General features: G+C 54.7%; 1 protein-coding gene and 1 long non-coding RNA gene across 6 annotated transcripts; one reads left to right on the top strand and one right to left on the bottom strand.

Moving 5' to 3' along the window:
* Positions 1-1,112: 1,112 nt before the first annotated feature.
* On the bottom strand, positions 1,113-9,859 carry LOC125148575 (uncharacterized). Of its 5 annotated transcripts, none has more exons than XR_007145640.1 (4): positions 9,109-9,859; positions 8,649-8,885; positions 7,827-8,091; positions 1,113-1,548 (listed from the first exon to the last, which is right to left on the bottom strand). XR_007145640.1 is itself a non-coding variant. In XM_047826535.1 (4 exons), the coding sequence occupies exons 1-4, from the start codon at positions 9,114-9,116 to the stop codon at positions 1,411-1,413; spliced, it is 606 nt and encodes a 201-aa protein (XP_047682491.1). In that variant the 5' UTR covers positions 9,117-9,859; the 3' UTR covers positions 1,113-1,410. The 5 variants fall into 5 exon arrangements, 3 of the variants coding, with proteins under 3 accessions (XP_047682491.1, XP_047682489.1, XP_047682490.1); XR_007145641.1 differs by having other exon boundaries at positions 8,756-8,885; XM_047826535.1 differs by having other exon boundaries at positions 1,113-1,642; positions 7,963-8,091.
* Positions 9,860-19,482: 9,623 nt separating this feature from the next.
* Positions 19,483-20,009, top strand: LOC125148624 (uncharacterized). Its single transcript, XR_007145668.1, has 2 exons — positions 19,483-19,618; positions 19,843-20,009. It is a non-coding gene; the product is annotated as an uncharacterized LOC125148624 (long non-coding RNA).
* Positions 20,010-21,493: the final 1,484 nt, after the last annotated feature.

Below are 21,493 nucleotides of genomic sequence, written 5' to 3'. Positions count from 1 at the left end.
ATTTTGGGTTCATTTCCTCCACATGATTTTCTCTGTACAGATTGAGAGAGAGAGATAAAACAATTTTCTACAAGAATCGGGATCACATGAGAATTGTATTTTGGGGCACCTGGGTGGCTCAGTCAGTTAAGCGTCCAACTCTTGGTTCGGGACATGATCTCATGGTTTATAGGACTGACCCCCACATGGGGCTCCATGCTGTCAGCACGGAGCCTGCTTGGGATTCTCTCCCTCCCTCTCTCTCTGCCCCTCCCCCTGCTCTCACACATGCACGTGCGCTCTCTCCCCCTCTCTCTCAAAATAAATAAATAAACGTAACAAACAGAATTCTCTTTTGCAACTTGATTTTTACTTTCAAGTAACAGCCTGAAAATTTTAATGTCACCAGATTTTCTTCCAGACCCCCATTTTTGTGGCCGAACCGTCTTTCCACCTAGACCGTATCTTAATTTATTTGGGCACTATTAGGAAAACTCTGTGAACAATAAGCCATCATAAAAAAGCAGCAAAATAAGCAATACCAGTTTCTTTCATGTTGGCCATTCTGTTTGTTTTTATTTGTTCACCGTAAACCATGCCGCAATGGACATCCTCGCCGATAAATCTTTGTGTGCAGGAAACAAATGTTTTTGGATTTCCAGGGGAACTAATCCCCAAAGCCAAGACTGTCAATACACCTCCCCGAGTGTTGTTGCCCCCAGGACGGGCTCGTAAGAAGGGGACATTCAGGGCCCCTGGGTGGCTCACTCTGTTAAGCGTCCTACTTTGGCTCCTGTCATGATCTCACGGTTTGTGGGTTCAAGCCCCATGTCGGGCTCTGTGCTGACAGCCCAGAGCCTGGCGCCTGCTTCAGAGTCTGGGTCTCCCTCTCTCTCCGCCCCTGCCCTGCTCACGCTCTGTCTCTCTGTTTCTCAAAAGTAAATAAACATTAAAAGAAAGTATAGTGCTGGGGCGCCTGGGTGGCGCAGTCGGTTAAGCGTCCGACTTCAGCCAGGTCACGATCTCGCGGTCTGTGAGTTCGAGCCCCGCGTCAGGCTCTGGGCTGATGGCTCAGAGCCTGGAGCCTGTTTCCTATTCTGAGTCTCCCTCTCTCTCTGCCCCTCCCCCGTTCATGCTCTGTCTCTCTCTGTCCCAAAAATAAATAAACGTTGAAAAAAAAAATTTTTTTTTAAATAAAAAAAAAAAAAAAGAAAGTATAGTGCTTTTCATCTTTTAGTTACTTCAATGGATACGCAAAATTGTAGCAAACCGCCCTCCCGCTGGCTCTGCGTGAGGAAACCTATTCACTCACACCATCACCAGCACTGGGTATCACGATCTGTATCGGTTAGCTACTGCTGCGTAACAAGCCACCACAAAACCCAAGAGCTTCGAACGGTAGGCATTTAGGATTTCTCCTGCATCTGCAGGTCAGCTAGGCGGGTCTTCCCCAGGCTCACATAGGCATCTCTGGGTGGCTTCAGTGATCTTGATGTCTTGACGGGGGCTGTCCGACGTCCGCTCCACGTGGTCTCTCGCCCTCCCGAGGGCCAGCCCAGCTGGGTCCACCTGGTGGCGGCAGGGTCCACAGGGAACACGCGGGAGCCAGGAGGCCCCTTGAGGCCTAGGCTCAGAACAGGCAAGGCACCCCATGTCCCGCGTTCTGTTGGCCAAAACAAGTCACGTGAACGAGCCCTGATCCCTGGAAACGTATCATCTTCTGATGGGAAGAACCGTAAAGCCGCATGGCAAAGGGTCCAGACCCAGGAGAGAGTCAGAGAACTGAGAAAATGGTTGTGATCACTTTATCATATTTTTAGTGACATTTTCGAAATGGTTTTACAATTTTATAACTTACGCGCACACACACACACACACACACACACACACACACATCGTTGTGTGTATGTATGGATCACCTACCGCCTACAAGACCCCCTTTCCTTTCCGTCTGTTATTACTGGCCATTCGTCAAGGGACTCCCTGCACCCAAACGCTAGTTTCTACAACCGCCCTGGAACACGCTCCCCTCGGAAGTCCCGCTCGTGCCCCTTCTGGAAGCCAGCCGTCACCCCCACGCGGCGACTCCCCCTTCCCATAACGAATAGCTCAGGAGCCCGCAGGAGAGAGAGCTATGCCCGCCCACCGCCTGCACTCCCCCCCCTGGGCAAGCCCCGTGATGACACCATCCATCACTGCCACCCTCGATGGCTGGGCGCCCCAGGCCCGGCCAAGGAGGGGAGGAAACGCTGCCCACAGCTCAGTGGAGCCCTTAATGATTACGTCAAGTGGCAAGCCATTTATTAGTCTCCTTAGCAGCCAAAAAAAATAAGGCCTGAGAAGCCGGCGAGCACCCTGGGGGGGGACTGTGGTTTTATTTTTTACGGCTGCTTCAAGCCTCAGACACTGACAGGGATGTGGAGGCTTGGAGGCAAAGACAGGTGTGGGCAGGAGTTCTGGGCTCCAAGCCCGTGTCCGCAGGGGGACCGTGGGCACAGAGTGGCCCGTCCGTGGTCACACAGCTGGGGCTAGGCTGGGTCTTCCCACAGGGCGACGTTGCCTCTCCCTTTCCGTCCTTATGAACAGCGTTTTACCGTAAATTGGCGTCGGACCCTCCACGGGAGTTTGGTCAGTAGAAATTAGGAGAAGGCACAAGCGGAGAAAAACAGGGCACTCCAGAGCGAGTGAGAATTGCAGGGCTCGCGTCCCCCCCCCGCATTTAACTCCCTGAAGCCTCAGTTTTCTCATCTGGAAAATGGGCACGGTCAGGGTCCGTTTATGGGACCGATCTCTGCGGTCACACGGGGCCCCGAAGGGTCCGCACCAGCTCCAACGTTTCTCTGTTGCCGTCTTAAAATTCTTCCTAATTTTATCTTCTGAACCTGTGTTTGGTAAATGAGGGCCGGCGGGGCAATGGAGCGCGGCGTGCGGGCGAGCAGACAGGACAGGCAGAAGGAAAGAACAAGCTTTATATCTTAGTACCTTTATAGGCACTATTTCTGCGGTTTTGAACACGGAGCCCCGTGGCTTTATTGTGTACTGAGCCCCTAGCTTGGCACCTAGAGGGCCTCCCTGCTCCGGGCAAGGGCTCCATCGTCTCCCCTTTCCCTCCACTCTTCCCCCTTCCATCAGAACCCCGGGGGTGTTGCCCCGGATGACGCCCTCCCCTCTCCTCCTCCTGCCCCCTCCTCTTCCCTGCCCCCCCACGCCCCTCACAGCAGCCAGTCAAACCGCGGGACCCCTTCCATGGTTGCCCCAGCCCCCACACTGAGCCAGGACACCCCACTCTGGGCCCCAGATGTTCCCTCTCCCACCTCTGACTAACGGTGCTCAAGTTCCAGACGTTCTGTAGTCTCGATCACCTCTTAACAGCTCCCGTTTATTGAGCACCTACTGTGCCCCAGGTCCCCATGCAGAGCCTCCTCTGTGGGTCATCTCCCTGCCATCTTCCCAGGCGTCCCATGTCATAAGCACTCTGAGTATCTTCAGCCCACAGGTGAAGAAACAGAGGCACAGAGCCGTCCGTTCACCTGCTCAGAGTTACATAGTAAGCGGCAGAGCTTAGATTTGAGTCTCACAGACCAGCTCCGGCACCCGCACCCTTAACCATCCCAGGACTTGTCCATTCTCTTGCACAAGCCAACGCTTCCTCCAGGAACGCCCTTCTTGAAGGACTTCATCTGCCCTTAGCACTCCAAAAATATTCGCCAAGTCAATGAGCGAGTGCATAATTTTGTACATTGCTGGCTGTGCGGCTTTGGGTAGATCACTCCCCCTCTCTGGGCTTCCATTTCCTCTTGCGTCCAAAGGGAGTGAGCTCAGCCCCACTCCCTTTGCCCACTGAGCAAAGACAGGCTCGGATTTACTGGGATTGGCTGAAGCGGCTGGGAGGGAGCAAGACAGAGGTAGCTGCCCCCTGGGGCCAAGATTATATCTGGGCCATGACTAAGCATGCTGAGCCCTGTCCCATCTGTCCGTCCAAGTCTGTCACCGTGGGGAGGGGTGTGGAGCCATGTCTCCGAGCTCCAGCCCACTAACACCTCCTCCCAAAAGGGGAGAGCTGGCCGCTGGGGCTACCTACTTCGGCATTCCACTGTCCCCGCCCCCCCACCTCCCAGGATCACAGCCCCTCCAGGGTCCACACCCTTCCTTCCTGGGCAGGAAGAGCCAGGAGGAGCCCAGGGCTGATCCAAGCTCCCCGTGCTGTGACCTTGAGAAAATCCTTTGTGCAGCCATCAAGCAGATATCCATTGTCCCACTAATCCTGCTAACCGGTGCCAGGCTCTGGGCCGACTCTGGGCCTATTTCTCCTTGAACTTTCCCCACAACCCCGTGACTTGTGTCCCTCCCGTTAGATCCATTTCACGGAGACAGAAACCAACACACCGAGAAGGTCGAGACCAGCCGGGGATCACACAGAGGCTGGCTTGAGGCACTGGGCTTTGCCGCCCACCTTGGGCCGGCACTGGGGGGCACTGGCGGCCAAGGATGAATCCAGAGCCTGCCCTCAAGAGGCTGCCGTGAGCAAGTACATGCATGTAAGTGACCCCTGTCACTCCTCACCCTCACGGAGGCATAAGACCCCTCCCAGAGCCCAGCCACTCGCAGAAGGAGACAGACAGGTGCCCATCTCCCTGCTCAACCAACGTCAGCAGGCATTTGACTTCATCCCCCACCCCCCGCCCCCCACCCCCCACCCCCAGCAAGGTCAAGCTGCATGACCTTGGGGAAGTCTTTTTACCTCTCCGGACTGCCTTTTTCTCATTCATCAGTAGACCTGGCCCAAAGAGTCAACCACGCAGCTTGTTTGGCTGGAGCCTCGAAACCATACATAGAGGTTGGAAGCAGATTCCCATTACCCAGATGTGGAAACTGAGTCTCAGAGAAAAGGAAGCTACCCATCTAAAGTCAGAAAGTGCATTAAGAGCATGGCAGAGGATGTGGGTGTCCACAGGGCACGGGTGCTGCCTGCCCAGACCTGACATGGGACCGCCAGAAGGGAGGGACTGTAACCCTTTCCTGGCCATGCTCCTCCCTCTCCCCGTCCTCCCCCTCCCCCTCCTGAGGCCTCCAAACAAAGATGCCTTTATCCAGACCTTAGCCACATTCCTCAGTGACACATGAGGACAAAGGCAGGGGGCCACCGGCAGCGACAGGAAAGCCCTGCCGCTCCAAACCAGTTTACTGCCTTCCCACGCCCTGCCCCCACCCGGCGGGGGCCTCCCCGGGGCCTCCAGCCCAGCCCAGGGGAGCTCTGGGAGGAGGCTTGTCAACCCAGCCTGTCTTGCCCCTTTGGAGCTGAGCTCGTTGGCTGCTTGAGGAGGCCGGGCTCAGGCAGCCTGAGGCCTCAGGCAAGTCTCCGCGTCTCCCGGCCTCAGTTTCCTTGTCTGTAAAATGGGGATGGATGGCTGGGAGGGCTCAGTGAGCTAACACATCTGGGGAAGATGATCCTTGCTGCTGTCCTCAAGTTGCTTCTGGTTCCTTAGAGTGCCATTCTCAGAACTTTACACATGCTGTTCATTCCCTTGACCCAAAACGCTTCCACCCCTCATCTCCTCCCCATTAACTCCTGCAGGGTTTTTATTAAACACCCCCTCCTCCAGGCAGCCCGCCCTGATAGCCAACACCCCCAGGCTGATTTAGGAGCCTCGCGTGGGTTCCCACATGCCCTGTGAGTCCCCATCACAGCTCCCAACAGCCTGAATCATCACTGCCTCTTGACCTGCTGTTCCCTCCACCAGGCTGGGTCTCTTAAGGGCAAATCCACAGCTGTGCTTGCGGAGAAAGGGGATGGATGGATGGATGGATGGATGGATGAAGTAACAGATGAGTGCAAGGCCCTGCTTCCCAGACCTGCTAAACCCAGAAAGGGAGGAGGGAAAAGGCCCAGGAGATCCCTAGGAGGGGAGGGGAGGGGAGGGCAGGGTCAGGCATGCCTCCAGCCCAACAGCTAGAACTGGCCCCCTAACCCCATTCCATCCCCATTTTTGCCTCACCAAAAGTGAGGAGGCCAGGCTACAGGGTTTCCGTGAAAAGAAGAAATACAGGAACCTCCTCCTCTCCCGCCCCGCCCCTGCACAGCTCTCCCAAGAGAAAGAGCCCCCTTCTGAGAGCCAAAGCCCTCCAACCAAATCTGTACAATTTAGTGCCCAGATATTGCTAAAGAGGCACTTACCCCATTGCCATGTTCACTCCCAGAGCACCTACTCTGTACCAGACAAGACAGAAAGTTCCACTGTCCCCAGGAACTCACAACCCGGACCCATAGTCCGAGAGCGACGTTGAGATGATCTGGCCAGACCAGAGAGGGGCAGATATTTGCCTAAGATCACACAGCCGAGTACAGCAAAGTGAGAATCAGGACCTGAGGTTCTAGACTCCTGGCCCAAGACACTCCCTTCTTTTCCAGTGCAGGTCAGGGTGGGATGGGAGGCCATGTGGCAGAGGCCAAGAGAAGTGGGGATTGGGGGAGAGGGAGAAAGGAAGAGGTTCTGAGTGCCCAGTGTGTGCCAGGCCGGTGCGGGGCATTTCTCTCTCATCCAGGATGTCAGGAACCCTCCCAGCCTCCCTTTCCTGCCATGGGGCAGATATGGAAACTGAGGCACAGGAGGGAGGGGTGAGACTGAGATTCAAGCCCCAGTCTGTTGAGTTGCAGAGGCTGGTCTTTTAACAACAAAAGTGGCCTGTGGATTCTTTCCTAGAGACCGGAACAGCAAGAGCCTGGCTCAGGTGCTTAATAAACACCTTCCCTGGTTAAGGGAAGGGAGAAATAGCTACTCAAGGGCCACCCCCGTGTGTGTCCACATGGGACAGATGCCCAGGTGAGTGCAGGAAGCACGGGGGTCCTCCCCAGGCTCACCGAGTGACCGCACACGGCCACTGCCCACCCCAGCCCCAGCCCCAGACAGTCTCCAGCCTGGCTCCAGCTTGGATGGGCGGCCCCCAGGAGGCCGGTGGCCATTCAGCTGGACATAAAGACTGCGTCTAAAAACAAACAAACGACTTCCGGGGCAGAGGGCAGGGAAGTGGTTCCAGGAGGGTGTTTGGGCAGCACGTCGGCCATTCAATCAGACCCGCTGGGCTGGGAGGGGAACGGCAGAGAATCAATCATGGGCCGTGTGTGTTTGCAGAAGGACGTGTGTGGCTGTGACAGCAGCGGGAGCCCCAGGGGAGGCCCCCCGGGGACACGTGTCCACCACCTGGGCTCCCACGCCTGCTGAGCCCCAGCGGGAACAGCTGCTAACATGCAGATTCCCAGGCCCTGGGCCACAACCCCGCGGCCCGATGGCGAATGCTGGGGTCCCAGGACGCTATGGTTTCTTTGAGGGTCCCCCAGACACTTCTGGTGAGCAACCAGGCCCGGGGACCCCCGCGCTGCCCACCCAGCCCCCGGCAAGGTCTTCAGGGTAGAATATGAGGGGTGGGAGGTTAGCGGGCAAAGGCAGGAGCCATCCACGGGAGGGATGGGGGCGGGGGGCGCTTTGCAGTCAGAAGACCTCAGTCTGTGTGTGTTTCTACAGTAGCCGGCTCTAACCAAGGGGGCACAGTTTGCCCAGCTACAAACTCCGTCCGCCGACTTCTCTCTGCCCTGACTCCAAGCCTGCCTCTAACACAAAGTAGGTGCTCAGTTAACGCTTGTGAAATGAGTGGACGAAACGTGCCTCGGTTTTGCTCTTCTTCTTCTGTCTTTCAATCTCTTCTCTGTCTCTGTTCCCCTCTCTCTCTACCTCACTCTCTGCCTCAAGCACAGCCTCTAGTAGTTGCTCAGTGAATATTCAGTGAATGAATGCAAGTCTGTGCGACGCTCTTTCTCATCTCCAACCCCCCTCTCCCCCGCCCCGGCTCACCTGCGGTACCTGGAACCATCCACTCTCCAGCCAGGTTCGGGACACTCTACAAGTTCAGGAAGGAATGTCGAGGCTAAGGAGAGAGCCAGCCTGCTGGAGAAGCTGCATCCTTACCCCACCCTCAAGCCATAAGCACCTTGCCGGCACCCCGGGGTTCCACCTTGCAGAGCATGGTCGCCCGTCTTTATTGCAGACAATCCCTCCTTCCCGGACCTGGTGATCACAGCCCTCTTGCACAGCGCCAGCCCCTGCCTCTGTCCAACGCCTGCAAAAAGAAAACCATGGGACAATCTACTCAAGGCACAGATGGAGAAGATAAAGCAGGGAAGCCGGGACTACCCAGGGTCACCCAGAAAGTCGATGGCAGCCCCTAGGATCTGGAGGTTGGGGTGTTTTTATCTCCCAAAGGGCCACTTAGAACCCCAGACTGGCAGAGGGCACCCATTTTGTCCCAGTCTACCGCCCCACCATTTACAGATGAGGACACCGAGGCCCCGAAAGGTTAGGTGACCTGCCTGGGACCGCGTTAAGACCACAGTTCAGGCTTCGTGACACAACACTGATGTCCCAGCTGGAGCAGGAGATGTTGGGGTTATAGGTGAAGAACAACCGGTCGATCAAGAGTTAAGTCCTTAACACACTGGCCTCGCATCAGAACTTAGTTACAATGAGTCAAGGTCAACTTAACTAAACACATCCCTCCCCTGCCCCAACGCCCCAACCGGAGGCTACATCCCCCCGCCCCCAGGATTTGAAGGGTGCCTGCCCCAAGCCGAGCCCTCACTTCTGGTCCCACACGTCTGCCTGGGTGTGAATACCTACCTACTGCGGCTCGCTGTGTGACCCCTACACACAAACCTCTGCTTCGTCTGGAGCCTGACAGGAGAAATAGTGATCTGTCCCAACTCGGGTGGAAAAACTGGCCGTACCGGATTTATGGAGAGATAGCAGTTGGCCCCCACATGACAGCTTCCCAAGGAATTTTCCAGGGCGTATTGGCTGTTTGTGATGTTCCCCTTACACACCGTCCTCCGCGTGAGATGCAATCCCATGGGCTCTCTGGCAATTAAAAAAGAAACAAGAGACCTGGCACTTTTTTCCCATCTCTACCATAGTATAACCTACACGCACAAAGAAGCACACGTTGTAGGTCTACAGCTCAACAAAGGTTCACCGAGTGGATGTACCTGTATAACCGGCACCCAGAATTCCCCTCTCCTACCCCCTCCTAATCACTGCCCCCCCCCCCCCGGAGCTGGGGAGAACGGATATCCTGACTTACCTCACCATAGATCCCGTTCACCTACTTCTGTACGCCCTCTGCTGTAATGAGCTGCTTTCCGGGAACATGACATCCCACAATGTAACCGTTTTACTCTTGATGATGTATCAATTAGCTATTGCTGGGTAACAAAGCTCCCCAAAGCTTAGTGCCTTAAAACAACAGCCATTTACTTAGCACGTGCGTCAGCTGGTAGATGTGGACGGGCGTCATCTAGGAGGTTCTTCTGGGCCGGGCTGAGCTGGGCTGATGTCGGCTGGGCTCGCTCGCGTGTCTGCATCCGTGTGGCTGGGGCTGGCTGGTCGAGGAAGACGCCAGCTGGGGAAGCTCACCCATCCTCCAGCCCGGCAGCCGGGACTTCTCACACGGTGACTGCGGAGTTCCCGGAGAGCAAAGGGGAGCGTGCAATACCTCTCGAAGTCTTGGAACCAGCGCGCATCACTTCTGCCGTGTCCTATTGGCCACAACAAGCTGCAAGACCAGGCCAGGTTCCAGGGGAAAGGAAATTGACTCTGCTTCTTCATGGGATGGACTGCAAAGGATTGTGGCTGGTTTTGCAATTTACCGAGACAGGCATTTGGTAGTTTCCAGTTACAGCCCAGATGAATAATTCTGCTGTGAACATTCTAGTGCATGTCTTCCGATGATCACAGGACTTGTTTCTGCTGGGGATGTTCCCAGGAGTGGAGTCGCTGGGTTATAAAGAATGCCTTCATTCAGCCTACATAGACCCCATAGGGGCCGAACTGTTTGTCAGGCTAAGCAGAAGCTTCTAGGAGATTTGTTATCTTAAGGAAATCCCCCAAAGGGGGAATGTGCACATTCTGAAGCCCCGCCCACCTCCAGGCAAGCTCCTCCTTCATGGAGGAACTGCCCAGTCACCCTCTGTGGTTGATCAAAGCGTGCCCCCCACCCCCCCCCCCCCCCCGGCCCCAGAGACGCCTGCGTGCCTCAGTAGGTTAAGCATCCGACTCCTGACCTCGGCCCACGGTTCGTGAGTTCAAGCCCCGCATCGGGCTCTGCACTGATAGCTCAGAGCCCGCTTGGGATTCTGTCTCCCTCTCTCTCGGCCGCTCCCCTGCTTGCTCTCTCTCTCTCTCTTTAAAAAATAAATAAATAAAAATAAGTAAACTTTAAAAAACAAACAGTGTACACCCCCCTCAAAATTCATATCCACTGAGAACCTAGGCATGTGACCCTCTGGAAACAGGGTCCCCGCAGATGCCCCCAAGTTACGACGAGCTTATACGGGTTAGAGTAAGCCCTTATTTAGTGGCCGGTGTCTTTAGCAGAGAATGCAGGGGAGATTTGGGTGCAGAGGCAGAGACATGCCAGGGGAAGGCCTGCCTCGTAACGACAGGGGCAAGTTTGGAGGGATGTATCCACGAGCCAAAGACCCCCAAGAATTTCTGGCAACCACCAGAAGCCGGGAGAAGCAAGGAGGGATTCTCCCCTAGAGCCCTCAGAAGGAGCAGAGCCCCGTGGGCACTCGATTCCAGACTTCTGGCCTCCGGAACCGCGAGAGAATAAATCTCGGTTGTTTTATGCCCCCTAGTTTGTGGGACCTGTCTGTTACAGCAGCCCAGAGACACCAGTATGCCCTCTTACCGTCTCCCCGCTCTGCGTCGTGGTCCAGAGCGGGAGCCGAGGACAAGCTCCTCTTTGCCCTTGGTACTTGACCTCTTCATGCTGTTTGGTCCCCGGGGTCACACGGGGAAGCACGTTGCTCAGAAGATTTATCCCAAAGCATGCACGGGGCGCAGGCCCCGCGCAAGCACTGGCCGCCGGTTTGCCGTGATTTACTCCGACGCAGGGGGCCCCAGCCAACGAGCCTCTCTCATATATCAAAAAGGAAATCCTGAAGACATCCCTGTAAACACAGCAGGGAGGAGAACCTGCCGCCGTAAACTTCCACGACATGGTGGCGTCTCTGGGCCATCTGCTGCTCTCCCCCATCCAGATGCGCTCAGCGGCTCTCTCCCACCTCATGGCTCACTTCTGCGACTCGGGGCACACCCCCGACACCCCCCTTCTCCCATCTTCTTGCTGCAGCATCGGCGGGCAGGGCCGTCTACGGGAGGGGCGCGCTCAGGGAACGGAGGGGGTCTGCATTACAGAACAGAGCCGGGTTCAAACCTCGGCTGAGCCACTGCTGTGCCTGGGCTCACTCCACGCTGTCTGTCTCTGAGCTTCAACTGCCTTGTCTGTAAAACTAGAGAGCTTCCCCGGTGCGCAGGGCTGAAGGGAAACTCGAGTGAGAAAGCATCCTGCCCGACTCAATACACGCTAATTTCTCCTCTCGCTCCCTTCCGCTCTCTGGTGTGATCAGAGCTCCTGGTCATGAGTGACAGCAGCCCAACTCACAGTAGCTCAAGCCACAGCCATTGTTTTCTCACAGACCTGAAAAGTTCACTTCAGGTATGGCTGGATCCAGGGGCTCAGCACACAGTTGGGACCTCCCCACATAGTTGGCACTCCCCCTGAGCCAAATCCGTATCCCACCAACTCCCCCCAGTGAGAAGACCCCCCCCCACCCCTCCTCATCTGGGTCTTTCTGCCCTCCAATCGGCTGAAATAACCTTCCTCCATAGTGCCCTCCTTGGTTCATCCAAATGAGAATGGTTCCCATTTTTCCTTCCTTCTCCATGCTTTAGGCAACCTGGCTTTGCAAATTAATATTACGGCATATAAGATCTCTTCTCCTAAAAGACCATGAGTTGTTGGCCAGCAAGGGCCTATTTTATTCTCCTGTGTGTCCCCGATGCCTGGCATATAGCAGCTGCCCCGCTCCCATAAGACAGAAAGGGGTGACGCCTCTATTTACTCCCAGAGGCACTGAGTGGAGGCGAAAGCCCCCAGAAGGCACTTTCAGGAAGGGCACTGAACCATCAGAACTATACAGAGATGCAAAGGCCTGCCTTGTTAGATGGTGAGCTCCCTGTCACTGGAGGCAGACAAGCAAAGGCAGCTTGGCAGGGAGACCCTTGCGAGAGGATTCAAGCAGCAGACAGGCAGTCGGTGACCTAGAATCTGAGCACCAAGAGAATTGGGTGGCGTCTATTTTTTTGCTCATCATTTTATGGTCGGGGTTTGACGCAACACTTGGCTTGTAAGGGAACTTTTATTTATTTATTTATTTATTTATTTATTATTTATTTTTTAATTTTTTTTTCAACGGTTATTTTATTTTTGGGACAGAGAGAGACAGAGCATGAACAGGGGAGGGGCAGAGAGAGAGGGAGACACAGAATCGGAAACAGGCTCCAGGCTCTGAGCCATCAGCCCAGAGCCCGACGCAGGGCTCGAACTCCCGGACCGCGAGATCGTGACCTGGCTGAAGTCGGACGCTTAACCGACTGCGCCACCCAGGCGCCCCTATTTTTTATTTTTTTAACTCTTTTAATTAACAAAATCCTTAATGCTTATTTATTTTTGAGAGAGAGAGAGAGAGAGAGACCATGAGCAGGGAAGGGGCAGAGAGAGAGAGGGAACAGAGAGAGCCCGATGTGGGGCTCGAGCTCAAGAACCATGAGATCATGACCCGAGCCAAAGTCAGCGCTTAACCGACTGAGCCACCCGGGCGCTCCTTGTAAGAGAATTTAAAATACTCCTGGGTGGCATCTGAATGTCTTTCTGTGCTCTCTGGCTTCTGCCGATCTGGCTCCTACCTTCCCCTCCAAACTATCTCCTCCCCATTCTCACTTCCCTCCAACCAGCTTCCTTTCTCTCCTCGCACAGGGCTTTCCTCACGCTGCTCTCGCTGCCCAGAATGCCCTTCCTGCAGATCTTGGCATGGCCAGCCTCCAGATCTCAGGACAGATGCTATAGTCCCTTCCCAAGGAAGCTTGCCCTAACTACCTCGTTAAAGAACTGCTCTCCTCTCCCCGCGCCTCTCTGCACCATTTTCCTGTTCTATTTTTATCTGTTGCACTTGCCACCGTCTGTAACAATGCTATTGTTTTGTCCCCTGTCTCTCCAAGTCGAATGCAAGCTCGTTCCCTGCTACATCTCAGAGCTTGGCCCGGGGCCTGGCGCACCGTAGATACTCAGTAAGTATTTGCAGACTGAGGTGTGTGTTTTAGGATAACATTAGATGCTAGAACAGGCAAGCCCCCAATTCAGTGGCTTGACACAATGATGGTGTTCTCATCGGTAGACAGCCCTCCAAGGACCCAGGCTCCTTCCATTTTCTGGCTCTCTCCTCCCCTAGGATCCCAGAGACTCTCACATTCAGCTGGTAGATGGAAAAAGGGAGAGAGCAAGGGATTTGGGGGTTGGGGAGAGGGGTTGTGAGCCAGGCCTAAACGTGGCTTATGTGGCTGCTGCCCACATTCTGTTAGTCAGAATTCAGTCACATGGGCGCACTGAAGAGCCAAGGAGGCTGGAAATACGGTCTATTTGCCTTGGAAGGAAGGGAAATGGGTTGGATGAGCAGGTGGCGGTCTCAGCCACAGGGGTGAATGAATGAATGAATGAATGAATGAAAACAACGACTCTTTGGGGCACCTGCGCAGCTCAGTCAGCTCGTCTTCAGCTCAGGTCATGATTTCACGGTTCGTGAGTTCGAGCCCCGCGTCGGGCTCTGTGCTGACGGCTCAGAGCCTGGAGCCTGCTTCGGATTCTGTGTCTCCCTCTCGCACTTTCTGCCCCTCCCCCACTTGTGCTCTCTCTCTCTCTCTCTCTCTCTCTGTTTCTCAAAAATAAACATTAAAAAAAAAAGAAAGAATAAAACGATCTTTTACGTATCTCGCAATTCAAGATCCCTTATAAGAGTCCGAGTCCTGCTGGCCAGCCGCAACCTGTCCTGTTATAACTGCACGGCTGGAATGATGGACATTCATGCCGGGACCCAAATGCGTAGACCAAGGAACAGACAGCCAGAGCGGCCAGGGTGCTGGATCCAGGTTTCAGCAACCCAGAGATCTGGGCTTTGCTGAGAGAGAGGTACCTGCACGGAGCAATCCTCACCCCTGCAGGGCAAGGGAGACTTGAGTCTGGCTCCGTCTGGGATACAGCCAGCCTCGCCTCGCCTCAGGGGATAGGAGGGCAGCTCTCCAGGGAGTTTAGCTTACCTCCATAGGCATCAGGAAATATTTGCTGAGTGCCTTTCTCGGGCTGCTTCCTTTCTCCCGGGGTTAGTAACTGGGAAGTGCTCAGGGCGCGCCTAGCATACCGTAAGCGCTAAGTAAGTGCTTGCTAGCATTACCCTTTTCATCCTTCCCAGGGACTCCATGCATTCACCCAATATCCGGTGCCCGTCCCTGCCCTTCGCTGAGTTCTTGGAAACTGGCAGTGAACAAGAAGGATGGAGCTGGGGAATTACAATAGACATCAATTGGCCCCCGACATCACTCAGCAATGGCACCAACGGAAGGAAAACCGCCTGGAGGATGGTGTCAGGACTACCAGGGCGCCCCGAGAGACTTGACCCAGCCCCGTGGAGCTGAGAGGTCAGGTCTGGCTCACCCTCTCTGACCCCGCATGTGCGTGCACCCTCAGTTTGCGCTGGGGGCACCTGCAGTGGGGACATTCCCCCGGACAGGCCCTTCTCCTGGCGGGTGCCCAGAGCCGGCCCGACCCCAGGAGATCCGGCCCATGCCAGCGCCCACGGCCCTGTCGTTCCCCACCAACCCGATGCTGCAGCAGCCTCCCTGAGACGGGACCCCTCCCCACCCCGAATGGGGAGAGCCCAACGCAGAGGAGGGTCAGTGGCTGCGGGTGACAGCCGGCCTCCACGCTTCCCGTCTCTGGATCGCAAGGTAGAATTGTCCACCGGAAGAAGTGTCCTACGGCCGCCCTCCCCCAGGTCTTTCACCCCGATCAGCCATTATTGGATTGAAAGTGAGCCGGCCGTATGTTCAGCTGTGAAGGCAAAGAGTCAGCTAAGTGGACGGGTACAAAATTCTGGAAAAAAGGCTATCAATGACTTGGTGTAAACACAGCCTACTCGAGGATTTAATAATACAGTTTAGCTTTCTGGGGATAACATCCTCACCTCTTTATATCATAAGAGCTTATTGCTTGATAGTCACACATTGGGATTTCATATCACGCACGCAAGGCGTGAATCTGGGGGGCTGGAGGGAGTGGTGTCCTCAACACGGGCCGCCCCCACAGCTTGCCCCAGAGACCCCGCAGGTCTGGGACGAGCCGGCATTGGGACAAGGGCCTGGCCACCAACCCCAGGAAAAGCCCCCCCAGGGAAAAGTTCGCCAGATCTGGAGGTCCCGAGCCCCCCATCACCACCAGCCATAGGAACAAAAGCCAGCCAACCTCTCCCTCCTGTCTGCACCCAGCCCCAGGAGCCGAGGGATGGGGGAAGGGGGCTGCAGGGGGAGGGCAGGAAGGGGGGGGTGGAGAGTGGCAGGGGCCCGTTGCGCCTTCCTCAGGAGGCCAAGGGCACCCGGGACGTGGAAATTAAAAAGGAGGAGGGGAGGCCCAGCATATTAACTTCTTTAATCTTTCATTTCTGACACAGATTGTGGTCCCTCATTTCAAAGAATTTCAAGCTAATGTCTGGAGGGCAGAAAAATCTATTTCCCAATACGTAGCTCCAGCTTTTTCACCAATCGACTGCCCTTCCTGGTACAATCAGCCAAGCATTGATTTTTCTCTTTTTCTTTTTTTTTCTTTCTTTCTCTCTCTCTCTCTCTCTCTCTCTTTTTTTTAATGCTAGAGCATCATCCAAAAATCTATCAATACAAACAACATCTTTGGAGAAAACACCAAGCTGCTTCTTAATTAACCCTGAAGCTGCTGGCCTGAGTTTGTGGGGCCTTTTCTGGGAGCCTCAACCTGGGGACACATTTGTGTCCCTTCTCAGAGCGTTAGTCTCTCTCCGGAATCTCCAGCATCCCTGTGTTGGAACGAACCCTCTAGTACTGGGACCACACGAGGCTATTTAAATGTAAAGTAATTGTCATTAGCTAAAATTAAAAATCGGGTTCCTCTGTCAAACGAGCCACACTTCAAGCACTCAGTAAGCCACGTGCGGCCCGTGGCTACCATATTGGATAGCAGAGGCCTAGTGCATTCTCTCAGCAAAGAAAGTTCTGCTTTAGAAAAAAGGAAGCAGCAGCCAGGGACAGTATGTAAACAAATGTGTGTTCCACTAAAACCTGATTTACAGAAACAGGCATCGGGTCGAATTTGGCCCACAGGCCATAATCCAACTGTTGCTTGAGTGGCTTCATCAGAAAACATACGGGTCTCAAAAGGTTGGAAATATCAGTGTTGGGGGCGCCTGGGTGGCGCAGTCGGCGAAGCTTCCGACTTCAGCTCAGGTCGTGATCTCGTGGTTCGTGGGTTCGAGCCCCGCGTCGGGCTCTGTGCTGACAGCTCGGAGCCTGGAGGCTGCTTCGGATTCTCTCTCTCTCTCTCTCTGCCCCTCCTTGGCTCGCAGTCTGTCTCTTTCTCAAAAATAGATAAATATTAAAAAACAAAGAAGAAATATTCATGGTAGAACTCTAGAAAGGGCACGTACAGGTGTAAGGGCTGGAAACATTTCGTATCTTGGTTCGGGGGATGGTTCTACGGGGTAACGTGATATTTGTGCATTTTAGCGCCTACAAATTGTCTCTCAATTTTCAAAAAATCTTTAGAATGTGAGACTGTCCTAGGGAGATAGAATGTCTTGGAATGTCAGAATCCTTTAGGATTCCTGAGCAGTCTTATCGCATGGGACCCCACTGGGGTTTCGGAGGCCTCCCAGCTGGGGAAGATGCCTGGGGGCCTCCCGTGCGCAACCCCCTTCACCAGACCTGTAGTATTCGGAAGGGTTCTGGGGGCTGAGAAAAAAATTTAACAACGAGAGCGTCTGAAAGGTCCAATCTGTGTGTTTGTGGCTTTTAAGGAGGTGAGAATCCTTGAGAGAAGCCGATACAGGGCAGGACTTGGAACGGAACCTGATGGGTGTGGAGGTGGGGTGCGGGGGGGTGGGGTGGGACTGGGGCTGAGCCTGGAAGTTTCTGAGGCTCTAATTCCCACTTTCGCCGGGCTCCTCCCATCTTCTATAGTTTGCACGTTGGGTTTCCGAGTAAGAACTCACCTGTGGAAATACTCCAGCTCAAACCGCTGCCTCTTGGCGCTGGAGTGTTTTAGCCCAAAGCGAGCGGCAGAGCGGAGAGGCAAAGGCACACGCTCTAGGGCCGGAAGGCGAGGTGCAGATCCTCGTGTCAGCTGTGTGACTCTGGGGAAGTCGCTTCCCCACCCTGTGCCTCAGTTTCCCTCTTGGTTAAAAATGGGGTGAAGGATGGGACCCCATTTGCAGGTTGTTGGGAAAATAACATGCATTCGTGCTTGAAAAGCACTTTAAAGCAACGAATGCTCAGCATCGGGTGTTGGTTAAAGAACAAGGACTTTGGAGTCGGCCTATGACCACCCCTTCATTCATTCCTCCAACCGTCTTTACAGATGGCGACACCAGGCTTTGGGAAAGGGGGCAGACTGGCTAAGGCACCTCTCTTTCCTTACCCCCCAGGTCCTACCCCATTGCTTATATTCCAGATGCCCCACTTCCAGGTCCCCGCAGCCTGCCCCCTCGTTAGGATACCCAGGGCTGAGTCTTGAGGAGCTATCAGTGTCCGATGTCCCCGGAGTGAGCTGGGCAGAGAGAGGCTGTCCCAGAGCTGGCCCTGGCTGCCTCGGCATCCCATCCCAATGGCCCAGACTCCCACCCGCGGGATCTTGCCCCCTGTCACCCCACAGCTGAAGGAGGCTCCACTCTGGGCCCACGGGTAGCCTGATGCACCTGCCCATCATCCATCCTGGTGGCCTCTTTCCCAGAGGAGCCCTCAGTCCCGGTCACTCACTTGACAACTATTTATAGGACCTACTACGTGACAGTCTGGGTTCCTGAAGGCAGAGGGGGGAAGAGAAACGCGGTCCACTCTTATGGACTTCATGTCTGGTTAGACGCTCAATAACTAAGTAAAGACCATTTCACTTGGCCATCAGTTAAGGAAAAAAAATAACTGGACATATTGGGAGGAGGTGTTGCCAGGGAGGGCTCCCTGGAGGAGGTGGCAAGCACCCAGAAACCCTACGGAGAGGAAAGAGCCAGACGCAATGCAGGTCTGGGCAAGGGGCATTCCAGGCAGAGGGAAAAGCCCTCGAGAGCAGACAGTGCCCCACAGCCCTCTGCGTGCCTGTCTCCTGCCCGCTCTGTCATTCAATGACAGCGCCTGGCATGAGGGTCTGGGTTCAAATCCCGTTTCAATCCGTTCTCAGCGGAGTGATCTTAGGCAAGCCTGGGCCTCAGTTTCCTCACTGAAAACTGGAGAGGCTCACGCACCTGCCGGGGGCTTACAGTGAGGGTCAAAGCGGGGGTGTAAAGGGCTTAGCGCGATGCCCGCCTCATAGTGAGTACTCCGCCAACATTAAGCCAAGACAGAAAATCCATCACCCCTGACGCCAGACAAGGCCTAATTATAGACGCCCAAAAGGTCTCTTTTCAGCTCCTTGTGACTCGGGACAAGGGCCAAGGAAGCTCGGGCTGCCCAAGCGAGGAAGGTTCTCCCTGCGGTCATGTGGTCTCTGCCAGCTGGCCGGCCCACTCCCCCTCTGCCACTGGCCCTGCGGCACCTGGCTGAGCCAGACCGTGCAGCAGGCCGCACAGGGGGCAAGGGACAGGGACTCGGGCTGGCCTGACCGATGAGGAGCAGCAGGGGGGCACCTCGTTCTCCCCATCTGCCGAGGGGAAATACCCATGCAACTTGCTCCCCGGGGCTCTGTGAGGATTCAGAGAAGGGCCTGGTACTTAGGCGGGGCCCTGTTCCACCTCCCCAGTCTACAAGGACACGCGTAAATGTGAAATTAGTTGTAATGTAGGCAGATGTTCCCAGAGGCTTTCTTTTCTTTTCTTCAGCAAATAGATGCAGAGCCCCTTGATGTGTCTGGCTCTGTGTTAAGTGTTAGGTATACAAAAATGCCCATGACGGCCACCCAAGGGCTTACAGGGCCAATGAAGAGGGTCATTGAGGTGGCCGGGGCATGTTTAACCGGCTCAAAGAACAAACTAGCAGTTCCAGAAAGAACAGCCGCTCCTCTTTATTCTTCCACTGGCTTGTTTATTCAGCTCTGCAGGGCACCAGGCCTTGTCCAGCATGCCTTGGTGTCTGAAATCTGCTGGGCAGGAGGTGGGGGGACCTGATCTCCACCCCCGAATGTGGGACCCTCTGCCTTGATCTTGGCCTCCAAGATGACTGTACTTAGCTCAAGGTCTGCGTTCAAGTCCTGGGCCTGCCCCTGCCCTGCTGGGCAAGTACGTTGCCCTGCTGTGCCTTAGTGTCCTCATCTATGACACGGGTGATGGTAACAATGACAAGGCTCCATCAGGGCTCTTTCGCGGGGTGTTGGCACACAGGTGATCTGTGTCTGTCTGGAGGATGATGAGGATTCCAGCACCAGTACGAGCCTGGGCTCACCGTTGGATGATTTGGGACAGGATTTTCCTACTCCGGGGCCATTTCCAGGCCATTCTCCGGAAATGAGAGTTCTGAGCTAAGTAGAGGTGACTACCCTAGATTCTTCCTTTCTTCCCATTACCATAGAATTGTCGCCGGGAAGAGGTTGATCAGGCAAAGACTACATTTCCCAGCACCCCTGGCATCCGGGTCGGGTCACGTGACTCGCTCTGGCCCATGCACTATGGGAGGAAGCGGTGTGCATCACTTCAGGACCCGTATGGTTAACAAGTGCCTGTATTTACTCATCCCTTGTTTCCCCATCTGCCAGATGAACGGACGGGATGCCAAGCCACATGCTGAAGAAGGTAGGACCACAGACGGAAGGAAGGAGCCTGGGTGCCAGAATCACTGCATAGAGGGGGGCCACCCAACCGGGAATGCCAGCAGTGGTGTGATGTAATGAGAAATAAAGTTTTATTGTGCCAGACCACAGAAGCCCCCATTGTCAATGTCAGTGCGGCCAGCATCTCCTTAATGACTACATACATACAAATGTCGTATATGCATCATCTGCTTTAACACTCAGCAAACTTCTAGAACCAATAACGCAAGCCACTCATTTTGGGGGGAGGGGGGTCATCTCTGCACCCAGTGTGCGGCTCGAACCCACGGCCCGGTCACCAAGAGTCGGGTGTTCTACCGACAGAGCCAGCCAGGCTCCCCGCAAGCCACTAATTTTTTTGAGCATTTAGTTGGGGCCAAGCACTATTTTCTCCTTTATCTTAACCACAATTCTATTAAGTTATAAACTAGGCTCATAGGATTATTGGTATTCCCACATTATAGATGAGGGAACTGAGACTCAAAAACATTCAAAGAGCTGCCCAGAGTCATCAGCGGGGAAGTGCAAGTAGCCAGGTGAGAAGCCGGAGTCCACATCCGAAACCGCTGTGCTCTCTGGCCTTCCAGAACCCACACAGGTGGGTGTGACAAGCCCAGATTTACAAGCGAGGACGCAGAGGTTCACGGGAGGCCCCTAACTTGGCCGCAGTCACAGAACTAAGTGGCAGAGGCTGGCTTAGAACCCAGAGCTGTCCAGCTCCCCTCCTAGTGTGTTTGCCTCATCCACACGGCCGCCTCAGCTGCTGCCTCTTCCACAGGCGTTAAAGCCCTGGCCCTGTTTCCATCCACCGGTGTTACGGTGCCATGGCTAACGGCGACCCTGGCATCCACAGAGCCTGTTACGATGCTAAATAAATTTTTCTCTTGGCGGCCTTGGTGCTTATTAAGCACCTGGGAGGCTGTGAGTGCCTCACGTTGTCCAAAACACGCTTAATTACTGTCTAATCAAGATATCTTTCACCGCAGAAAAAAATCAGACAAGAGAGGGGGGAAGGGTTCCGTGCGCGCAACTTTCACGGCCAGCGTTGGACATCGCCTCCCAGCGTTGGCATCCCCTGAGTCTCGGTCAGCGAAGGGGGGCAGAGAAATGAGGAGGGAGGGAAACCGTCTCTGAAAGAGGCTTTAACTTTCACCCAGCCTTCCCGCTCCGTGGACTTGATCTGGAGGTCAACGGGAGCAAGCGAATGGTGAAGACGGCCGGGCGAGAATACTACTCGTGCTTCGGCTCAGTGTTGTCAAAGCGAAATATTGGAAACATCTAAAATGTTCAGCGTCAGGGCCTGCGTTAAATAAACAGGTGCATAGGTGTAAGGGAGTACTATGCAGTCGTTAAAAAGAACGCCCTGGAGCCATTTGGGCCGCCACAGAACAATCCAGAAGAAAAAGCTGCCTGCGGGACAATGCGCCTCCTGTTCTCCCATTCCAAAACAAAAGGACGGTTACCGTCACCGCCAGCATGTTTTGAGAGCGCAAAATACTCTAAATCGGGGGATCCCATTCATGGCCTCACTCAACCCCTGCCAGAATCCTATGATGTAAGAGCTGTTACCTTATAGAGGAGGAAACAGAAGCTCAGA

This window comes from Prionailurus viverrinus, chromosome D3 (genome assembly GCF_022837055.1).
Source record: "Prionailurus viverrinus isolate Anna chromosome D3, UM_Priviv_1.0, whole genome shotgun sequence".
NCBI lineage: Eukaryota > Metazoa > Chordata > Mammalia > Carnivora > Felidae > Prionailurus > Prionailurus viverrinus.
This window is presented reverse-complemented; position numbering and strand designations above follow the sequence as displayed.